An 18,587-nucleotide genomic window follows, 5' to 3' on the forward strand; every position below is an offset into this window, starting at 1 on the left:
TTACAAATCCCTCAGTAAATGTCTTCGTAATATAACTAGGCACAATACTGGAAGGTTTGGTGTATATCGGTGCGCCTGAAGTGGAGATTTCAGACTTGGAGAATGAGAGAAAAGTCATTTTGAGAAAACGGGCTTTAAAGGGGTGGTTGATTATGATTTCACTTTTCTAGCTTTAGTCAGGGCTGCCAACTCTCACGCATTGAGCCTGAAACTCACGCAATTGGCCCTTTCCACACGCTCTCACGCCACACATCCATTTTCTCACGCAGAAAAAAATCACGAAGCAAAGAGGACACTGACAACGACAGACAAGACAGAGCAGGGGTTACTTTTGATATAAAATAAATGATCAGCTCTCAGATTCTGTCAATTTTATTACGCAATTCAAACAATAAATACCGTTTTGGCGCTCGTGACGTGACAGATCTCTGTAGCGCCTCAGTTCAAGCGGCACGTGAACCGATCATCTCTAACTCTTCTCGGCTCTGCTCTTCTTTACTATTAGTAAATAAACCCGAACTTACCGAAATGTATATCGGATCAATCAGTGTTTTTCAACCGCGGTAAGAAGTCAATAAAACAGGTCGGCTAGAACAATGTCACACAAGTTACATTTACATCAGGAAAGCAATCTGATGACCATTTATAGGCTGGAAAAATGAGCTATAGAGTTTTGTTAAATATGTCCACTATATTAGGCTACATATTATATTTTTACTTATATCATTAAAATATTATAAAGTTGTTATTATAATAAAGAACGCATTATATTTCATTTAAGTTGTTATTTCTAACCTTTAATAAAAATAGCCTAGGGCTCTCTGTTTACAGCATTAGTGATTTATTTTTTTACATGTTTCTACTGTAACTAATAATTATAAAAATTAATCGATATTGAATCAAGATGTCAAGCAATAATAAATACAGTAACTTGCCAGTAATTGTAACCATGCAGCTAAACATTGTAACATGTTGTCAGTAAACTTAATAAAAATAAGTTACCAAATGTTTTGACAATCACAACTTATTGTGATGCAAGGTTTTTTTTCCACATACCCCATCATCACCCCCCCCCCCCTATCTCACTCCAAGCTAAACTCAAAAGTTGGCAGCCCTGCTTTAGTTAGTGTGTAATGTTGCTGTTTGAACATAAACACACATCTGCAAAGTTACAAACGCTCAAAGTTCAAAGCAAAGGAAGATATTAGCTTTTAAAGAAAAGGACGACAACAAACGGCTGGTAGGAACTACACGACATTCCTCCCGGGTTAGTGACATCACCAACCCTAAAATTTACATAACCCCGCCCCCTGAACACGATTTATAGATTATCATGACAGAATATGCTAATCAGTGACTAGAAGATAGTTAACTCCACATCAGCTGCATAAATTCATCAACTAACCATTCAGAAATGTCCTGTTGCTTCTACATATACTACGTATTTCTGCTCAACTTCAAAAAGCGACAACTTTAACATGCTATATAAATATCTGTGGGGTATTTGAGCTAAAACTTCACACACACACTCTGGGGACATCAGAGACTTATTTTACATCTTGTGAAAAGGGCATTATACCGCCCCTTTAAAGATTGCATCAGCCAATGAGATTGCACATTTAGAGTTAAATCCCCCTTTTACTTTCACGATTGGTTGCTGATAAACAGGAAATGACCATATTTGGATCCGACAGCATTGTACAGGAGAGAGAGAGCTTTCTAACGGTGTGTGTGATGACAGGAGCAGACAGAGATCGCGGAGCAGCGGATGATTTATAACACCAACTTTTGTTGAATTTATGAGAAATCTACACACGCAAACAGACAAAGTGCAGTAAAATAAAGACCTAAATGTGTATTTCTGATTTTTGTCCAGCACAAGTCTGAAAGAAGACATGTTAATGAAGACAAATATCCCAAAATCTCAAAATTGACCAGTGAAAAAACCCGATGTTTTTGCCTGCCGTGTCTCTCCTTAAACTAACACACTTTATTCTCAATATCTCTCAGTGAGTCTGAGTTCACATTATATTTCTGCACACATTTTCACCGTAGTATTTTGAGATCTGGTGAAATAAAGATGAAGATCTCTCTTCCTCTGTCTGCTTTATTTGCTGATGAAGATGATGTGACGTTACAGAATAAACAGTTTTCTTTTCTTCTGTCTTATTTTCTTCTCTCTCTGCTAATGTAGGTTAAGCTGCTGTGATATGACAGATGAAGGTTGTTCTGATGTGACTTCAGCTCTGAACTCAAACCCGTCACACCTGAGAGAACTGGACCTGCGCGGGAATACACTAGGAGACTCTGGAGTGAAAAACCTCAGTGATCTACTGATGAACCCACAACTCAAGCTGGAGAAACTACAGTTAGTGTCATTATACTGTACAGCAATTACAGTGCGACTGAAGATTATTTATCTGAAGACAGCAGGGCTTATGTTTCATTGTTTACAGCAGTGCACTTTCTGGGGTTTCCCTATTGCTCACATTTTGTGTGTTTTTTTTATCTAGATAGTAATTGTTTAATTTCCAGCATTTGATACAATGTACTGATTGTGTACATGCAGAAATCTGCCTTTTCAACAGCGAATAAAGAAGAGAGACGTCAAATAAATAGTTAAAATGAAAGAGAAGAAACCGTGTCTTCAGCGCACAGAACTAGTGTGACTGGGTTTCAGAACAGACTATTGGACACTAAATGCTGCTGTAGCTCTTCAATAAGATGATCATCATAGATGTGAACTATTGTTATTTCTCTGTCTTCAGTCTGTATAGATGCAGTATTACAGAGAAACAGAGTCTCATCCTGACTTCAGCTCTGAGATCAAACCCGTCACACCTGAGAGATCTGGACCTGAGCGGGAATACACTAGGAGACTCAGGAGTGAAGCACTTATGTGCCGTACTGAAGGATCCACACTGTAAACTGGAGAGATTGAGGTCAGTCACGTTCACATACAAGAATCAAAATGCTTAAAATCACTTCAACAGTTTAAGGCGACACACTACAGGTGAATAGGGTAAAATGTGTAACTAGCAGATATCACCATGAAACTTTCCCAGTTGATTGCCTACATTAAGATTAGGAAAAAATGTATTACAAGTTTTCTGTAATTTAATGTTTAAATATGCAAATTAGGCATTGTCTAATTAAATATGTGCTAATTTGCATATATTTTAAAAAAAAAAATCTGAGTATTGGATAAAGCCAGGTTCAAAATTCTTTTTTTATTGTGTTCACATATTAGATGGGGGAAAATTACAGAGGGATTTATGGATATCTACTTTTGTTATCCTGTAAATCAGAATTATACTATGAAAAGCCTTAAATAGATTTTTGCCACGTTTTTTGGAATAAAATGTTATATAAATCAGGCAAGGAATGATATATTTACAAATCCCTCTGTAAATGTCTTCATAATATAACTAGGCACAAGACTGGAAGGTTTGGTTTATATCGGTGCGACTGAAGTGGAGATTTCAGACTTGGAGAATGAGAGAAAAGTCATTTTGAGAAAACGGGCTTTAAAGGGGTGGTTGATTATGATTTCACTTTTCTAGCTTTAGTCAGGGCTGCCAACTCTCACGCATTGAGCCTGAAACTCACGCAATTGGCCCTTTCCACACGCTCTCACGCCACACATCCATTTTCTCATGCAGAAAAAAATCGCGAAGCAAAGAGGACACTGACAACGACAGACAAGACAGAGCAGGGGTTACTTTTGATATAAAATAAATGATCAGCTCTCAGATTCTGTCAATTTTATTACGCAATTCAAACAATAAATACCGTTTTGGCGCTTGTGACGTGACAGATCTCTGTAGCGCCTCAGTTCAAGCGGCACGTGAACCGATCATCTCTAACTCTTCTCGGCTCTGCTCTTCTTTACTATTAGTAAATAAACCCGAACTTACCGAAATGTATACGCCTCGGATCAACCAGTGTTTTTCAACCGCGGTAAGAAGTCAATAAAACAGGTCGGCTAGAACAATGTCACATAAGTTACATTTACATCAGGAAAGCAATTTAATGACCATTTATAGGCTGGAAAAATTAGGTATAGAGTTTTGTTAAATATGTCCACTATATTAGGCTACATATTATATTTTTACTTATATCATTAAAATATTATAAAGTTGTTATTATAATAAAGAACGCATTATATTTCATTTAAGTTGTTATTTTTAACCTTTAATAAAAATAGCCTAGGGCTCTCTGTTTACAGCATTAGTGATTTATTTTTTAACATGTTTCTACTGTAACTAATAATTATAAAAATGTATCTATATTGAATCAAGATGTCAAGCAATAATAAATACAGTAACTTGCCAGTAATTGTAACCATGCAGCTAAACATTGTAACATGTTGTCAGTAAACTTAATAAAAATAAGTTACCAAATGTTTTGACAATCACAACTTATTGTGATGCAAGGTTTTTTTTCCACATACCCCATCATCACCCCCCCCCCCTATCTCACTCCAAGCTAAACTCAAAAGTTGGCAGCCCTGCTTTAGTTAGTGTGTAATGTTGCTGTTTGATCATAAACAACATCTGCAAAGTTACAACACTCAAAGTTCAAAGCAAAGGAAGATATTTGCTTTTAAAGAAAAGGACGACAACAAACGGCTGGTAGGAACTACGCGACATTCCTCCCGGGTTAGTGACATCACCAACCCTAAAATTTACATAACCCCGCCCCCTGAACACGATTTATAGATTATCATGACAGAATATGCTAATCAATGACTAGAAGATAGTTAACTCCACATCAGCTGCATAAATTCATCAACTAACCATTCAGAAATGTCCTGTTGCTTCTACATATACTACGTATTTCTGCTCAACTTCAAAAAGTGACAAATTTAACATGCTATATAAACATATCTGTGGGGTATTTGAGCTAAAACTTCACACACACACACTCTGGGGACATCAGAGACTAATTTTACATCTTGTGAAAAGGGCATTATACCGCCCCTTTAAAGATTGCATCAGCCAATGAGATTGCACATTTAGAGTTAAATCCCCCCTTTACTTTCACGATTGGTTGCTGATAAACAGGAAATGACCATATTTGGATCCGACAGCATTGTACAGGAGAGAGAGAGCTTTCTAACGGTGTGTGTGATGACAGGGAGCAGACAGAGATCGCGGAGCAGCGGATGATTTATAACACCAACTTTTGTTGAATTTATGAGAAATCTACACACACAAACAGACAAAGTGCAGTAAAATAAAGACCTAAATGTGTATTTCTGACGTTTGTCCAGCACAAGTCTGAAAGAAGACATGTTATTGAAGACAAATATCCCAAAATCTCAAAATTGACCAGTGAAAAACCCGATGTTTTTGCCTGCCGTGTCTCTCCTTAAACTAAAACACTTTATTCTCAATATCTCTCAGTGAGTCTGAGTTCACATTATATTTCTGCACACATTTTCACCGTAGTATTTTGAGATCTGGTGAAATAAAGATGAAGATCTCTCTTCCTCTGTCTGCTTTATTTGCTGATGAAGATGATGTGACGTTACAGAATAAACAGTTTTCTTTTCTCCTGTCTTATTTTCTTCTCTCTCTGCTAATGTAGGTTAAGATGCTGTGATATGACAGATGAAGGTTGTTCTGATGTGACTTCAGCTCTGAACTCAAACCCGTCACACCTGAGAGATCTGGACCTGACCGGGAATAAACTAGGAGACTCTGGAGTGAAAAACCTCAGTGATCTTCTGATGAACCCACAACTCAAGCTGGAGAAACTACAGTTAGTGTCATTATACTGTACAGCAATTACAGTGTGACTGAAGTTTATTTATCTGAAGACAGCAGGGCTTATGTTTCATTGTTTACAGCAGTGCACTTTCTGGGGTTTCCCTATTGCTCACATTTTATGTGTTTTTATCTAGATAGTAATGGTTTAATTTCCAGCATTTGATACAATGTACTGATCGTGTACATGCAGAAATCTGCCTTTTCAACAGAGAATAAAGAAGAGAGACGTCAAATAAATAGTTAAAATGAAAGAGAAGAAACCGTGTCTTCCAGCGCACAGAACTGGTGTGACTGGGTTTCAGAACAGACTATTGGACACTAAATGCTGCTGTGGCTCTTCAATAAGATGATCATCATAGATCTGAACTATTGTTACAGGCCTGATAGCGCTCCGGCGTCACGCTGGATTTCCGGCGTACAGACGTGTCTGCGGAAAAAAAAAATCTGATCTGACAATTCCAAAGATCTGAGAGGCGCTTTCACTAAACCACACCAGTAAGCCTACTTCAGCCAATCAGTAATAGGGTAGGGGCTGATTTTGGCCAATCAGATTAATTCAGCAGTCACTCCACGTGCAAATTTGTTTTGTGTTTGTCTTTCCCACACTGGCAGCGATAAACGTAGCCAAAGTCATGGAGTGCAAGGGTTCGTTAAAGGTGCTTGAAGTACTTAAATTTGACTTTTTTTAATGTAAGTCCTGTAAAACCTTGAAAACAGACATATTTTTAAAGAGGTACTTGAAAAGTGCTTGAATTATTAAAAACAGGGATGCATCGATACCGAGCAACAACCGATAGGCCTACTACCATGCAGCGTGTGTAGTAACAGAGAGCTGTGGTGCGCGAGCTGACAAGAGAAAACCGTGCAGTGGATTAAGCGCGCAGCGGAGCAGACGCGCGAGAGGGTCGAGCTCATCCCACAGACATCACAACGAGCCATGTAGATTATTATTAACGTTAACTGACGAGAGAGAGAGAGAGAGAGAGAGAGAGAGAGAGAGAGAACCCGCGCGCACAATTCTGTTGAATGCTCTTGATTGCTGACACTCAGCGCGTGTTATATGGATGAAAACTAAATCGCATATGTAACTTAAGTAAAGTAAAAAATTACTGATTTATGTATTACCTGATTTATGTATAACGAGTGGTTCCCTACATTATTACTGGACGTTTGGTTCCATGAACGCAAACATCAAAAGCGCGCGCCGCGCAAACCAGTGTCTCAGCGCTCAAATACTGAATTAAATGATCTTTCACGTCTTGCACTTGCACGGACGAATTCACTCAAAGTTATGTAAAAACGCCCGTCTTGGTGAGTATCCTAGTAAACAAAGTCGGTTATCTCAAGTGAACGTAGCCATATTCAAATGGGGTCCATGCGTTCGTCTTAAAGGGGCCGCAGTTTAATAAATCTTAATGTTAATAAACAAAGGTCAAATAAATTACTCGCTGCTCTTGACTAACTAGGCTACCCTTTTCAACTTTACAAAAATATACATCTATATATAATTTATACAGTAATGAATATGCAATTTTTTTCACATTTGATTACTTTATTAAAATGTCTGTAGCCTACCTGTTAGATCTACCCGAACAACTCTAAAAACACTGTTTAATTCATTTGTAGCCTGCCTTTGTTCTATTGTATTTATTTGAAATTCGATTATTTGTTCGTATTTTGTTACTGACTGCTTACTTGTCTTTAACCTGTTAACCTTCACCAGAGCGAGGACGCTCTGAAGCGTTTTTTTTTTTTAAATAGTTCAAAGTTACTATCAGATTTAATGTTATTACCTTGACAAACTATACATCATTAAAAATATATAAGTCTCACGTTTCAGTATTTGACCACTATTGTATTCTGAGAAACTTATAGTGACAGTTATGTCTTAATTTGTGTCAGGATTTATGTAATGAAAAAATGAGTCGATACCTTTAATATGAATTATGAGCGTCAGCTGCTCCATTCAGAAAAAAACTCTGGTGCTGTTGTCTTGAGAACGCGTGACAAAACAACGTTCCTCAGGGCTTTTGGCTCAAAAATGTGCAGATTTGGAGAAATATTGATATATTATCATAGGTTTACATCATATTTCTATAGACAGGAATAATATTTATTGAATTTATATCCAAATGCGTCGATGTATACATAAAGAGCGCTGGATACTCTGATGTACTGTGTTTTCAATCCATACAGCAGGCTGAGGGCGCCATTTGCACAGTTTTTTCCAAATATGAAAGCTCACGAAGAAGAAATAACCTGTGACCTTCCAGGACGTCACTGACATAAACACAGCTAACGTTAGCTTTCAGAGATCGCTATAACATGCAGATAAAGATGTTTTGAAGACAATAAACATGATTGCAATGATATTTGATTTACCTGTGTTCTTCGAGCCATGTCAGGTATTTTTATAATAATAGATTATATGTATAATGTAATGCTAATCGGTATAGACTTTACAATAGTGCAGAATAATATCAAATCATATATTTTCTGTCTGATTTTCTTTTCTGAAGCCAAATAAGCTCATAGAAGATTATTTAAAACACTCGACTTGCACTATAAAGTAAGTTTGGAGCACAAACAGGGTTTTAATCTCATAAATTGTCGTGTATTGATGGTGTGCTAAGCTAACATGCTAGCTAGCTCTCTAGTTGCACCTGCCATCTAGCTGTTATTTTTTATGATTTTTTTTCTAAATCGGAATGCTTACTGAAATATTTCTTTATTTAAGAAAGGCATTTGATACAGTTTCAAATGTGAAGTGAAGATTATGAAAGAAATTAGGGGGTGAAACACCGTGATTAGCCAGTCGTTAGCGATTATAATGGAGACAAAGGAAAATAATATTTATGGCCATAAGCCGGCTGGAAAGGTGTAAAGGTGTGCAGGAGAGAGTGACACTGAATGGGGCTCGTTTGCACCACAAAACAATAGAGACAATAGACTGAATAGATGCTAATAGATGACAATAAACACAAGTTTGCATTTTAGAGTCAATTCAAAATAAAGTCATTTGAGATGATCTTGAAAAACATTTAACAAAATACAGAGTTTTAGACTTATCACCTTCAAATTTTAAATATAACATGGTCAGACATGTGTCTTTAGCTGGAGTGCATTTCTAGAGTGCTGACGGGCCAACTTCAATTTAATTTTCATGAAGATGTTTCATAAAAATAAATTTCTAATAACTTACACAACTTTGAAGCTATTCATATTTTTTTTTTCATTATGACAATAATTCATTCTACATTTCCAATAAAGTGGCAGGTGTCAGCTTTCAAATGAGACCATACTTGAGCTTTTAGGACAAAGGGTCAATTAATTGAATCTTTTTTAGGTTGGGTATGCTATTTCTGGGGATTTTTCAAAAGTGGCGCTGAAGGCTAACAGGTTAATGATGTTTTTAATTCACATTAATTAGGCTGGTAGTTTTTGTTGTAGTATCAAAATTGGATGAAATAATTGGTATTTCACTGGTGTCTAAATGTGTACCACTGACCCAATCCTCAGCACTGAGCCCTTCTGGAGCTGCTCTAAATATGTGCTGTACTATTAAATGAAAGATAAAATATGATAGAGCAATAGAATGAAGAGTGAAAGTAACAGAAGCTCATACAATGCATTTAGCAGGCTTAATTAAGATTGAAAATAACTGAAAGAAATATATATTTGATGAACAAATTAAGCCAACTAATATGATTTATATTATTTTGGTTTATCTACTAATACATTTAAAAATGACAAATGTAGTGAAAATGCAGGGATCGGTTACGGTATCGGCGAGAACCAAAAAGGAAAGTATCGGACTCGTTCTGCAAAAAGTGGTATCGGTGCATCCCTAATTAAAAATATTTGTAAAAAATTGTTGAAAAAATTATTTTAATATCAAAATCATTTAAGGGACCATTTATCTAAATATTCTCCCAGGGGAGCACACCCCTGGATCCCGCTTGACAATTATGTTGATCAGGGCATATATCTCGGCTTAGGGGCCGCTTACCTCCCAGCGAAAAAAGTTCAGGCTCAGGATTTTTTTCTACTATCACCCCTGTTGTTATTTTTAAACTAAAACACTTTATTCTCAATATCTCACAGTGAGTCTGAGTTCACATTATATCTGTGTAAAATTCTTCACATTCATGATTTGTTTGTAAGATAATCTCTCTTCCTCTGTTTGTGTCTTTCTAGTCTATATGGCTGTGGCATCACAGATGTTTCTTCTCTAACTCAGTCTTTGACTGACTCAAAAGCACTGCAGTTTTTAAAAGAGCTTGAGCTGAGAGACAATAATATAGGAGACTCAAAGCAGCGGCTCAGAGACGAGCTACGAGACTCAAACTGTGTCCTGAGGTGAGGAAACATCACTCTGAGATATTAAAGACATCTTCATTTTCCTCTGATATGTGAACACACCTTTCAAACATTCGTGAAAGGAAATTATCATTCAGCTTTATTGCAACAAAGGGTTTGTGTGAGAACATAATGTGAAGTTATTGAAATGTTGAACACACAGGAGGAAAGAGAACAGAAGCTCACGGTCACAGCTTTACACTAGAGGATGGATACCCGACGGGTTCGGACAGATATTTAGAAATGATGTTCGGGTTCGGGTCGGGCTCGGTCACATCAGCGCGATAAGGCATTGAACATTTTAAACTTAAAACAGGTTATTATGTAGGTAGCCAATGTGCCTGATGCTTTCACTTGATGCAGACATGCAGTCCCTGTGTGCGGACATTTGTTTATGTAGCCGTGACAACGAAACGCGTGCATAATGTGCGCGCGCCTGTGTCAAGAACGCTTGTTGCTCCGCGCGCTGATGCGCTCATTCTGTTGACATTTCCGATTGACTTCCTACAGTTGCTTAATAAAAGCGGGCTTTCCACACAAACAAACGTACAATTGTCATTAGTATGAGAAAAAAATGGGATTTTAACTGCCGGTCTCGAGTCGGGCTCGGACATAAATATCTTTATGCCTGTCGGGCTCGGGTCGGGTTCGGTTACTGCTCTGTCGGACGCGGGCCGGGCTCAGACAGAAAAATTCGGCCCGATCCGCACTCTACTTTACACATCAACACCTGCTTTATGAACTGTGTCAGTAGAAGTGAATCATTTCAGTGTGAAAACAGACTTGGTCAGATTGTAGGAAAGCGCTGCACTCCTGCTAAACTCAGTGCAGGTCCAGCTTCAGCTCACAGGAGAAATGTCTCTGTCTCCAGTGTGTTTTTACTGGGACGAGCCACACGTCACACTCCTCTACACTTACTTTACTCTCAGTGATTTACTAAGAGCCGACAGACATGTTTAAACTAGAGGACAAGCGGCTTTAACTAAAGGTGTGTGTTTAACTCAAAGTAACATTAGTATTTGCTCCCTGTGGTTTATTCCATACGCCGTACACTCATTAGTTTCTCCTTTACAGAGACTCAATAGGAGTCTCTCACACTCTCACACACACACACACACACACACACACACACACACACACACACACACACACACACACACACACACAATTCAAGTTTTAAATCTATTATAATTTAAAAACACAAATATATATGCAGGATCATGTAAAGTCAGTAATTAATCTGATTACAGGAATTCAATTTAACTTATACTTACAAAAAAAAAAAAGTAATTGAAATATAATAATTTGCACTTTGTTCCTCTGAACACTGATTGTTTTCTCGTCTGTTCCACTTTACAGAGTAGATGAAGATCGATCACCAAACGTCAGAGTAGATGAAGGTCGATCACCAAACGTCGGTGGATTGTTAACATGGTTTAAATCTGTGAAACGGAGATGAGAGGAGCAGAAACCATCAGGAGATCCACAGAAGAGTCACTGCTGTCTATGAGGAGAATAACTGTGTGATTAATGTGTGTCATACAGGAGGAAGAGACTCAGACTTCACAGTTCAATAAAGCAGCATGTGTGTTAGCATGCGTATTAGAAACATGTGATATTGAAAGATTAATGTTGGTTTATTATTCAGCCAAATGATGGTTTAGTTGTAATTAAAGGTGAACAGAGGAAGAAGCTCAGGGGCCGTATTCACAAAGAATTTTAAGGCTAAAAGTAGCTCCTAACAGGCGAATTTAGGAGCAACTCCTAAAAATAATGGGCGTGTCACTCCTAACTTTAGGACTCCTAATTTTTTTCACTAAGAGTAATTCACGAAGCATTTTAGCCCTAAAAGTAGCACCTAAGTCTGGGACAGCTTAAAAGAAGTCGAGAGGACTCCTAACTCACTAAGACCTATTCACAAAGGGTCTTAAAATCGCCGCGCGACACAGTGTGTTGGAGACACTCAATGACACAGAGTTATTAAAAAGATACCGCCTTAACTGTGAGGGAATACTGATTGTTGTGGATCTTGTGAGGGATGCAATAACAGCGCCAACTAATCGCAACAACCCAATCAGTGCCGAATTGAAATGTTTGATAACACTTCGCTACCTGGCAACGGGGAAAATGTAATGCCGACGATCTAGCGATATCCCAGCCATCGGTAAGCAGATCCATCCACCAAACCATCAATACACTCTGCAGACCCCATATTATTCGACAGTTCATACGTTTTCCTGACATTCGCCAACTCCAAAGAAACAAAGCCAGCTTTATGGATATTGCCGGTGTGCCCGGAGTGGTCGGTGCTATAGACGGGACACATATTAAAATAATTGCACCTCGTCAGGATGAGGACGTGTTTGTGAATAGAAAGAAAACCCATACCCAGATTGTGTTCGATGCAAACTTCACAATTCTCGATGTTGTATCCCAGTGCCGAATTTCCCTTTTATTATGTTTTTTTATTTTTTTTTTTTTAGCACCAACTGGTACAGTAACGGTAACAGTAACTGATCCTGCGTCCAGTTGGGCTTTCTTTTCCGTTTTGGCGAGTTCATAATCCACCGTCATTCAACTATTACATTACTTCAATAGGAGCAACATTTCCTTGCTTTAAGTAGTCTATTTAGGCTAATAGGATGTCAATTAACCAAGCAAGTGTTAATGCAAGTGCCGTTTTTAATTATTAGGCAAGTGGTTTTCATTAGGGTATTAGGCTACCTTAATTTAATTTAATTCACAACTTTTCTCTCTCTCTCTCTCTCTCTCTCTCTCTCTCTCTCTCTCTCTCTCTCTCTCTCTCTGCCTTTTTAGAATTACACTTCACTGGGGCCTGCACAAACATGTCATTATATATGCATTTCGATTACATTATTATTATTATTATTTTGTGTAGGACACAGACATATTTAGATGTCGTAATTCCATGATTTGGTGCGTCTGTGTTGTGTTCCGCATGATGGCCCTGTCATCTAACAACCAATCACCGTGATCATTGCGAGGAAGCTCGTGCATGAGAATTGACGTCATCCATAGCAACGAAGACTCACTCTTAGTTTAGGAGTTGTCATTTTTCCTTACTAAGAGTAGGTCTGAAAGGCGTTGTGAATAACTTTTAAGAGAACACTCCTAGCTAAAATCTTTTAGTGCGATTTAGGAGTACTCCTAGTGGTAAGATAAAATGCTTTGTGAATACGGCCCCAGATGAGTGTCCGCAGAAATCTCCACTATCAGGCCTGCAAATATAATCATGTTTGGGTTGAACTCATCCATAATTATTACAATATTTCTATGAATGAACGTGATTGTCAAGTATTGCACATAAATGTTTCAAAGATATAAAGTTTACATGTCACTTTTAAACATGTACATTATTATCTCTCTAACACAGAATATGTTTATTGGTATTGTTTTATTGTATATGAAGTTAGTTATGTGTGTGTCTGATGCACAGATCTACAGTGTATTGTCTTTGTTCTGTGGAGTCTCTTCTCCTCTACAGACCGACTAAACATGTTTACCAGTTAACAGCATTTGTGTGTCTTTCACTCGCTCCTCAGACAGCAGACGGATGTGGGCCACGGCAGGCAATGATGCGGCACTGCAGGCCTTCTTATGGCCCGCACAAAATGTGTGTGAGCCGGAAGTGGCCCACGTGTAAAATGGCAAATATGGCCCAAATATTTTAAATCACATGTGGGCCTTTTTAGGCAAAGATGCGGCGCTCATGGCAATGTGTAATCTGAATATGAGCCTAAAGGCCCATATGATAAATCATGAATATGGCCCTAATATCACAAACCAAATGTGGGCCGCCTATGGCAGAAATGTGGCACAATCGACAATGACTAATCTGGGTGTAAACTGAATATGGCCCACATATGTTGCAGCAAATGTGGCCCAGTTATCTTAACACATATCTGGCCCAGTTTTAGCAAAGATGAGGGACAGTAATCACTGTGAATCTGAATGTGAACCTAAAGTGTCCCACACATGACATGGCAAATATGTCCCGGTTACATTGCTGTGGCGAGCAGGACGAGGTCGAGGGTCGTGGGAGGACGGCGAGGCCGGTGGCCTGATTGATAATGAGCGACACCTGTGAGGCGCACCTGTAACCCTGTATAATTTTACAAATTAATTATAAAAAGGAATTAAATAAAGAGTTGTTAAAACTAACCAGCAATTAGTAAAGAGTGTAAGAAAAATGATAAAATCAAAAAGAAATGCATGTCAGTGTGATGATTGACATCTTAATGACTGTCCAATTGCGTGAGATGTATGTTGATGTCCTGCCCCACCACGTTAGTTGCTGTATGGGGGAAGCCATTTTACTTTATCTGCGTTACTGTGAGTCGAGCAGCAGCATAACTTTGTGTGTACAAGTTAAGATCGTCAGAGAGGATTGAAAAAGAGACATTTATGATCTATGTTCTTTGGATTTGGTGAGTACACATTTTGAAATGTGTAAACTTTCATAAATGTAATTAATTGTGTACAGATACCCAGCACCGGACGTCATTTGGACGTTGTTTTTTGGGCTAAATCAAGTCGGCCCGTCATGGCCTTCATTTAGCCCAAAAATAGACGTTGAAATTTGGGCTTTGTTTGGTCGGTCTGATTTGGTCCTAGTTTAGCCCAAAAATAGACGTTGAAATTTGGGCTTTGTTTGGTCGGTCTGATTTGGTCCAAATTTAGTCCAAAAATAGCCTAGACGTTGAAATTTGGGCTTTGTTTGGTCGGTCTGATTTGGTCCAAATTTAGCCCAAAAATAGACGTTGAAATTTGGGCTTTGTTTGGTCGGTCTGATTTGGTCCTAGTTTAGCCCAAAAATAGACGTTGAAATTTGGGCTTTGTTTGGTCGGTCTGATTTGGTCCTAGTTTAGCCCAAAAATAGACGTTGAAATTTGGGCTTTGTTTGGTCGGTTTGATTTGGTCCAATTTTAGCCCAAAACATAAAATGTGGCTTTGTTTATTTAGCCCAAGTTTAGTTTATTTATTACGCGCGTCTGTTTCGGACCACATCTATCAATATAGCATAAACATAATTAAATTATTACAAATCTATTGTAGCAAGTGAAGAAAAATTATTTCAAAGATAAACGGCACATCCCAGAAATACATTATTTAGCAACTATAGCCTACGTTCGCAAACCATAATAGACTTACATGACTTGGCAGAAATCCAGCAAGCGCTAGTGGTTTATGTCTCGTTGAAAACACTTGTGCTGTAGCCTATATTAGTTAACATATCTCTGAACATTTGTTATCATTCACTATGCCTATATTTAATATGCCTATAATGGCTATAATGCATCCATAAACACATTAAACATCACAGTAGTTTATAACACCAGACCCCAATAAACAACAGCACTTAAATAGCCTATTAATAACTGCATATTACTATGTTAAATATAGGCCTATTGTATTACATTTTGTATATTTGAAATACACTTAAAAAATACTTAGAACATGAAGCTTATAATTTAAATTGTTCCTCATGTTACATCTGTAAATTTGTGTATGATAAAATAATGTTCATGCCTTATATCATGTAGTTTTTGCAATTGTTTTTCTATACCACGTTTACCATTTCTAAAGCTATATATTATATTAGGCCTATTATATTATATTATAATAAAATTCATTGTTTTACATTCTCAATGCTTTCGTATGCTCATTCCATTTACAGTTTGACGATGGCCACAGCCCTATCCACTCATGTATCAAGTTTCAGGATATTTTATCTGATTATCAAATAATTAACTCCATCAATATTAAATTGATGTAAATGCTGCGTGACTTCTATGTGTTTTAATGGGCGCGCGCGCTGAACATTCAAGACACATTTGAACTGGAGCGGAGGGCGTTACTATGGAAACGGGACGGCAGCTCAACTGACATGCAGCAACTCTCCGTCTCTCACTGTTGTTTTAACTACTTTCAGGTAAGTTTAGTCCCTAAAATTACACAAATAATACATACAAATGTTTCTGACACTTTCTTTCATGTAAATGGCTCGCTTCCGTTGAATATTTACTTTATAGAAATGGTTTAGTGTCTTTGAAAAAGTCCGTTAGCCGTTAGGCTAACTAACGTTAGAGGTTAACTGTTAGGTAACGTTAACGTAGACTTGAGCTGTATGTTTGAGCTTTTAATCGCATCTTATGTGTAGATGAGAGATTTTGATAGTTTTGTAAAGGTTTTGGTGGCAATTGGTCAATGGATGAATAGAAGTAAGCCAATTTATTTAAAGTAAAAGTATGCACTATACAGTTAATTCATAGTTTTCACGTGACGTCACACCATCATAGGAACGCCCACCTGGAGGGCAAAATAAGGCTTTCCTCCATTAATTTTGATCAGGTTTGTCTAGTAAAACAGTGCTATTAAGATCAAATTCAATATATACTGCATATTGATGGTGCATACTTTGTACAGGTAAGCAGATGAACACAGAACAAATTATTTATAGCATAATAATATTGTTTGTCTTCTTTCTCTTTACAGTATTGTTTGCCATCTAGTCCTGATCACAGAGTCCAACCCCAATTAAGCAGACCTGAGCAGCTAATCCAGGATCACCAGAGACTCTGCAGAACTTGGACCTGGACACCGCCAGTGTTGTAAGTTCAGAACATATTGCAGGAGATCCTAAAATTGTCTCTCAAGGTCCACTTACATGCAGAGTTTTGCTCCAACCTAGTCCAGCACACCTGAACAAGCTAATCAAGGTGCTAAACTCTGAATGCATATCACTCAGGTCCCTAGCTCAGTAGTTAGGGTTTAAGGGCCGTCTTAATCACAAAATCCTTACAGTGCACTAAAACATTTGCTCCCTAAAAACTCACTATGTATGTTCCCTTATCGGAAGTTCTGAAGCTCAAACCTTTAATCACACGAGACGAGACAGTTCGCTACAAATGACATGTGATAGATGCTTTTAAAACACAAACCAATATATTTCAGCATAAACATACATCGCTAGACAGGTAATGTCTAATCAAGCAGACATTTACAATTTATCTATGACTGAAATCTTGCACGTATATGTAGAGGGAAAACTCAAGTGTATACTTTACATTTTGGTTATTGTTTTCTTTCTTAGATGCTGGAGAAAAAACAGCCAGGCTAAAGCATTCAAAGTGGAAGCTTCTGTCGTGGCTCAATAATCCGGGAGTGGAAGGAGCAGAAGAACCAGAAGATCAAAGATCAGGGAGAGATCTACTGGTGCCCCTGAGGGAACTGATTTATCTAATGTGTCAAATTTAACCAAAAATTGAATCACTCACCTTCATGTCATTGCATATCTGTAGGACTTTCGTTCATCATTGAAACACAAATACAGATCTTTTTAATGAAATCTGAGAGCTTTCTGTCCCTCCATTTCACAGTTTATGCAACTAAAACTTTCATGCTTCAGAAAGGTAGTAAAGACATTATTCTAACAATAATCAATATGACTCCAGTGGTTTAACCTCAACTTTATGAATCGATGTGAATGCTTTGTGTGTGCAAAAAAAACATTGCATCTTTATTCACAAAATATATATCTCTGAAACGTGTTTACGGAGCACCACGATTCATCAGTGTTGTGTTGGTGTGAGAGCCGGCCATCTCATGGTGCAACATGCGTCGGAGATACATAATTTGTGAATAAAGATGAAATTGTTTATTTGTGCACACAAGGCATCGGTTAAAAATATCTTAATTTGTCTTCTCCACAAAAGTCTTAAAGGTTTGGAGCGACATGAGGGTATTTACATTTTGTGTGAACTATCCCTTTAATGTTTTCTAATGTGGTTATAATTGGTCATTGTTCTGTTATATAAACATTTATTGTTTTGAAAAAAAATTTATACTGAATTTTTTTTATCTTTTCTGTATAAATTTAAAGATTGTATTAATTGAATCAAAAGTCACAGTAAAAACGTTTCAATTGTTAAAAAAATGTTTCAAATAAATGCTGCTCTTTTGAAAGTTATATTCAAAGTATACTGAAAACTATCATAGTTTCCACAAAAATGTGAAGCCGTACAACTGATAATAATCATAAATGTTTCTTGAGAATCAAATCATCATATTAGAATAATTTCTGAAGGATCATGTGATACTGAAGACTGGAGTAATGCTGAAAATTCAGCTTTGATCACAGGAATAAATTACATACTTTTGTACATACTATATATTTACATGTATATTTATTTATGTATTAATTCATAGAAAAGTTATTTTTATTGTAGTAATATTTCACAATATAAGTTGTGAAATTTCAGGGTATGTTTGATCAAATGCAGGCTTAAGATGTGATCAGGAAAGTGTTTCTTTTACGTGAAAGATGTATTTGATAAATGAGTCAATAAAATGTTTTGTTACTATTTTGTGAATTGTCTTATTTTTTTACAGTAACTATGTAAATAAAATCTAATGAATTCACGGTTGAAATTA

General features: G+C 37.3%; 1 protein-coding gene and 1 long non-coding RNA gene across 2 annotated transcripts in view; both read left to right on the forward strand.

Moving 5' to 3' along the window:
- Nucleotides 1-11,710, forward strand: part of LOC306998331 (NACHT, LRR and PYD domains-containing protein 12-like) — a gene marked incomplete at its 3' end in the record, with an annotated part of 43,752 nt that extends 32,042 nt beyond the window's left edge. The window contains exons 11-16 of the mRNA XM_079612296.1: nucleotides 2,195-2,368; nucleotides 2,769-2,942; nucleotides 5,593-5,766; nucleotides 9,972-10,133; nucleotides 11,493-11,551; nucleotides 11,679-11,710. Coding sequence (XP_079468422.1) covers nucleotides 2,195-2,368; nucleotides 2,769-2,942; nucleotides 5,593-5,766; nucleotides 9,972-10,133; nucleotides 11,493-11,551; nucleotides 11,679-11,710 — 775 coding nt within the window. The remainder of the gene's footprint in view (nucleotides 1-2,194; nucleotides 2,369-2,768; nucleotides 2,943-5,592; nucleotides 5,767-9,971; nucleotides 10,134-11,492; nucleotides 11,552-11,678) is intronic.
- A 4,177-nt stretch (nucleotides 11,711-15,887) lies between these two features.
- On the forward strand, nucleotides 15,888-18,516 carry LOC306998060. The gene is made up of 3 exons (XR_013797503.1): nucleotides 15,888-16,086; nucleotides 16,650-16,765; nucleotides 17,248-18,516. It is a non-coding gene; the product is annotated as an uncharacterized lncRNA (long non-coding RNA).
- The last annotated feature ends 71 nt before the right edge of the window (nucleotides 18,517-18,587 follow it).

This window comes from Phoxinus phoxinus (assembly GCF_949152265.1).
Source record: "Phoxinus phoxinus genome assembly, chromosome: 5".
NCBI lineage: Eukaryota > Metazoa > Chordata > Actinopteri > Cypriniformes > Leuciscidae > Phoxinus > Phoxinus phoxinus.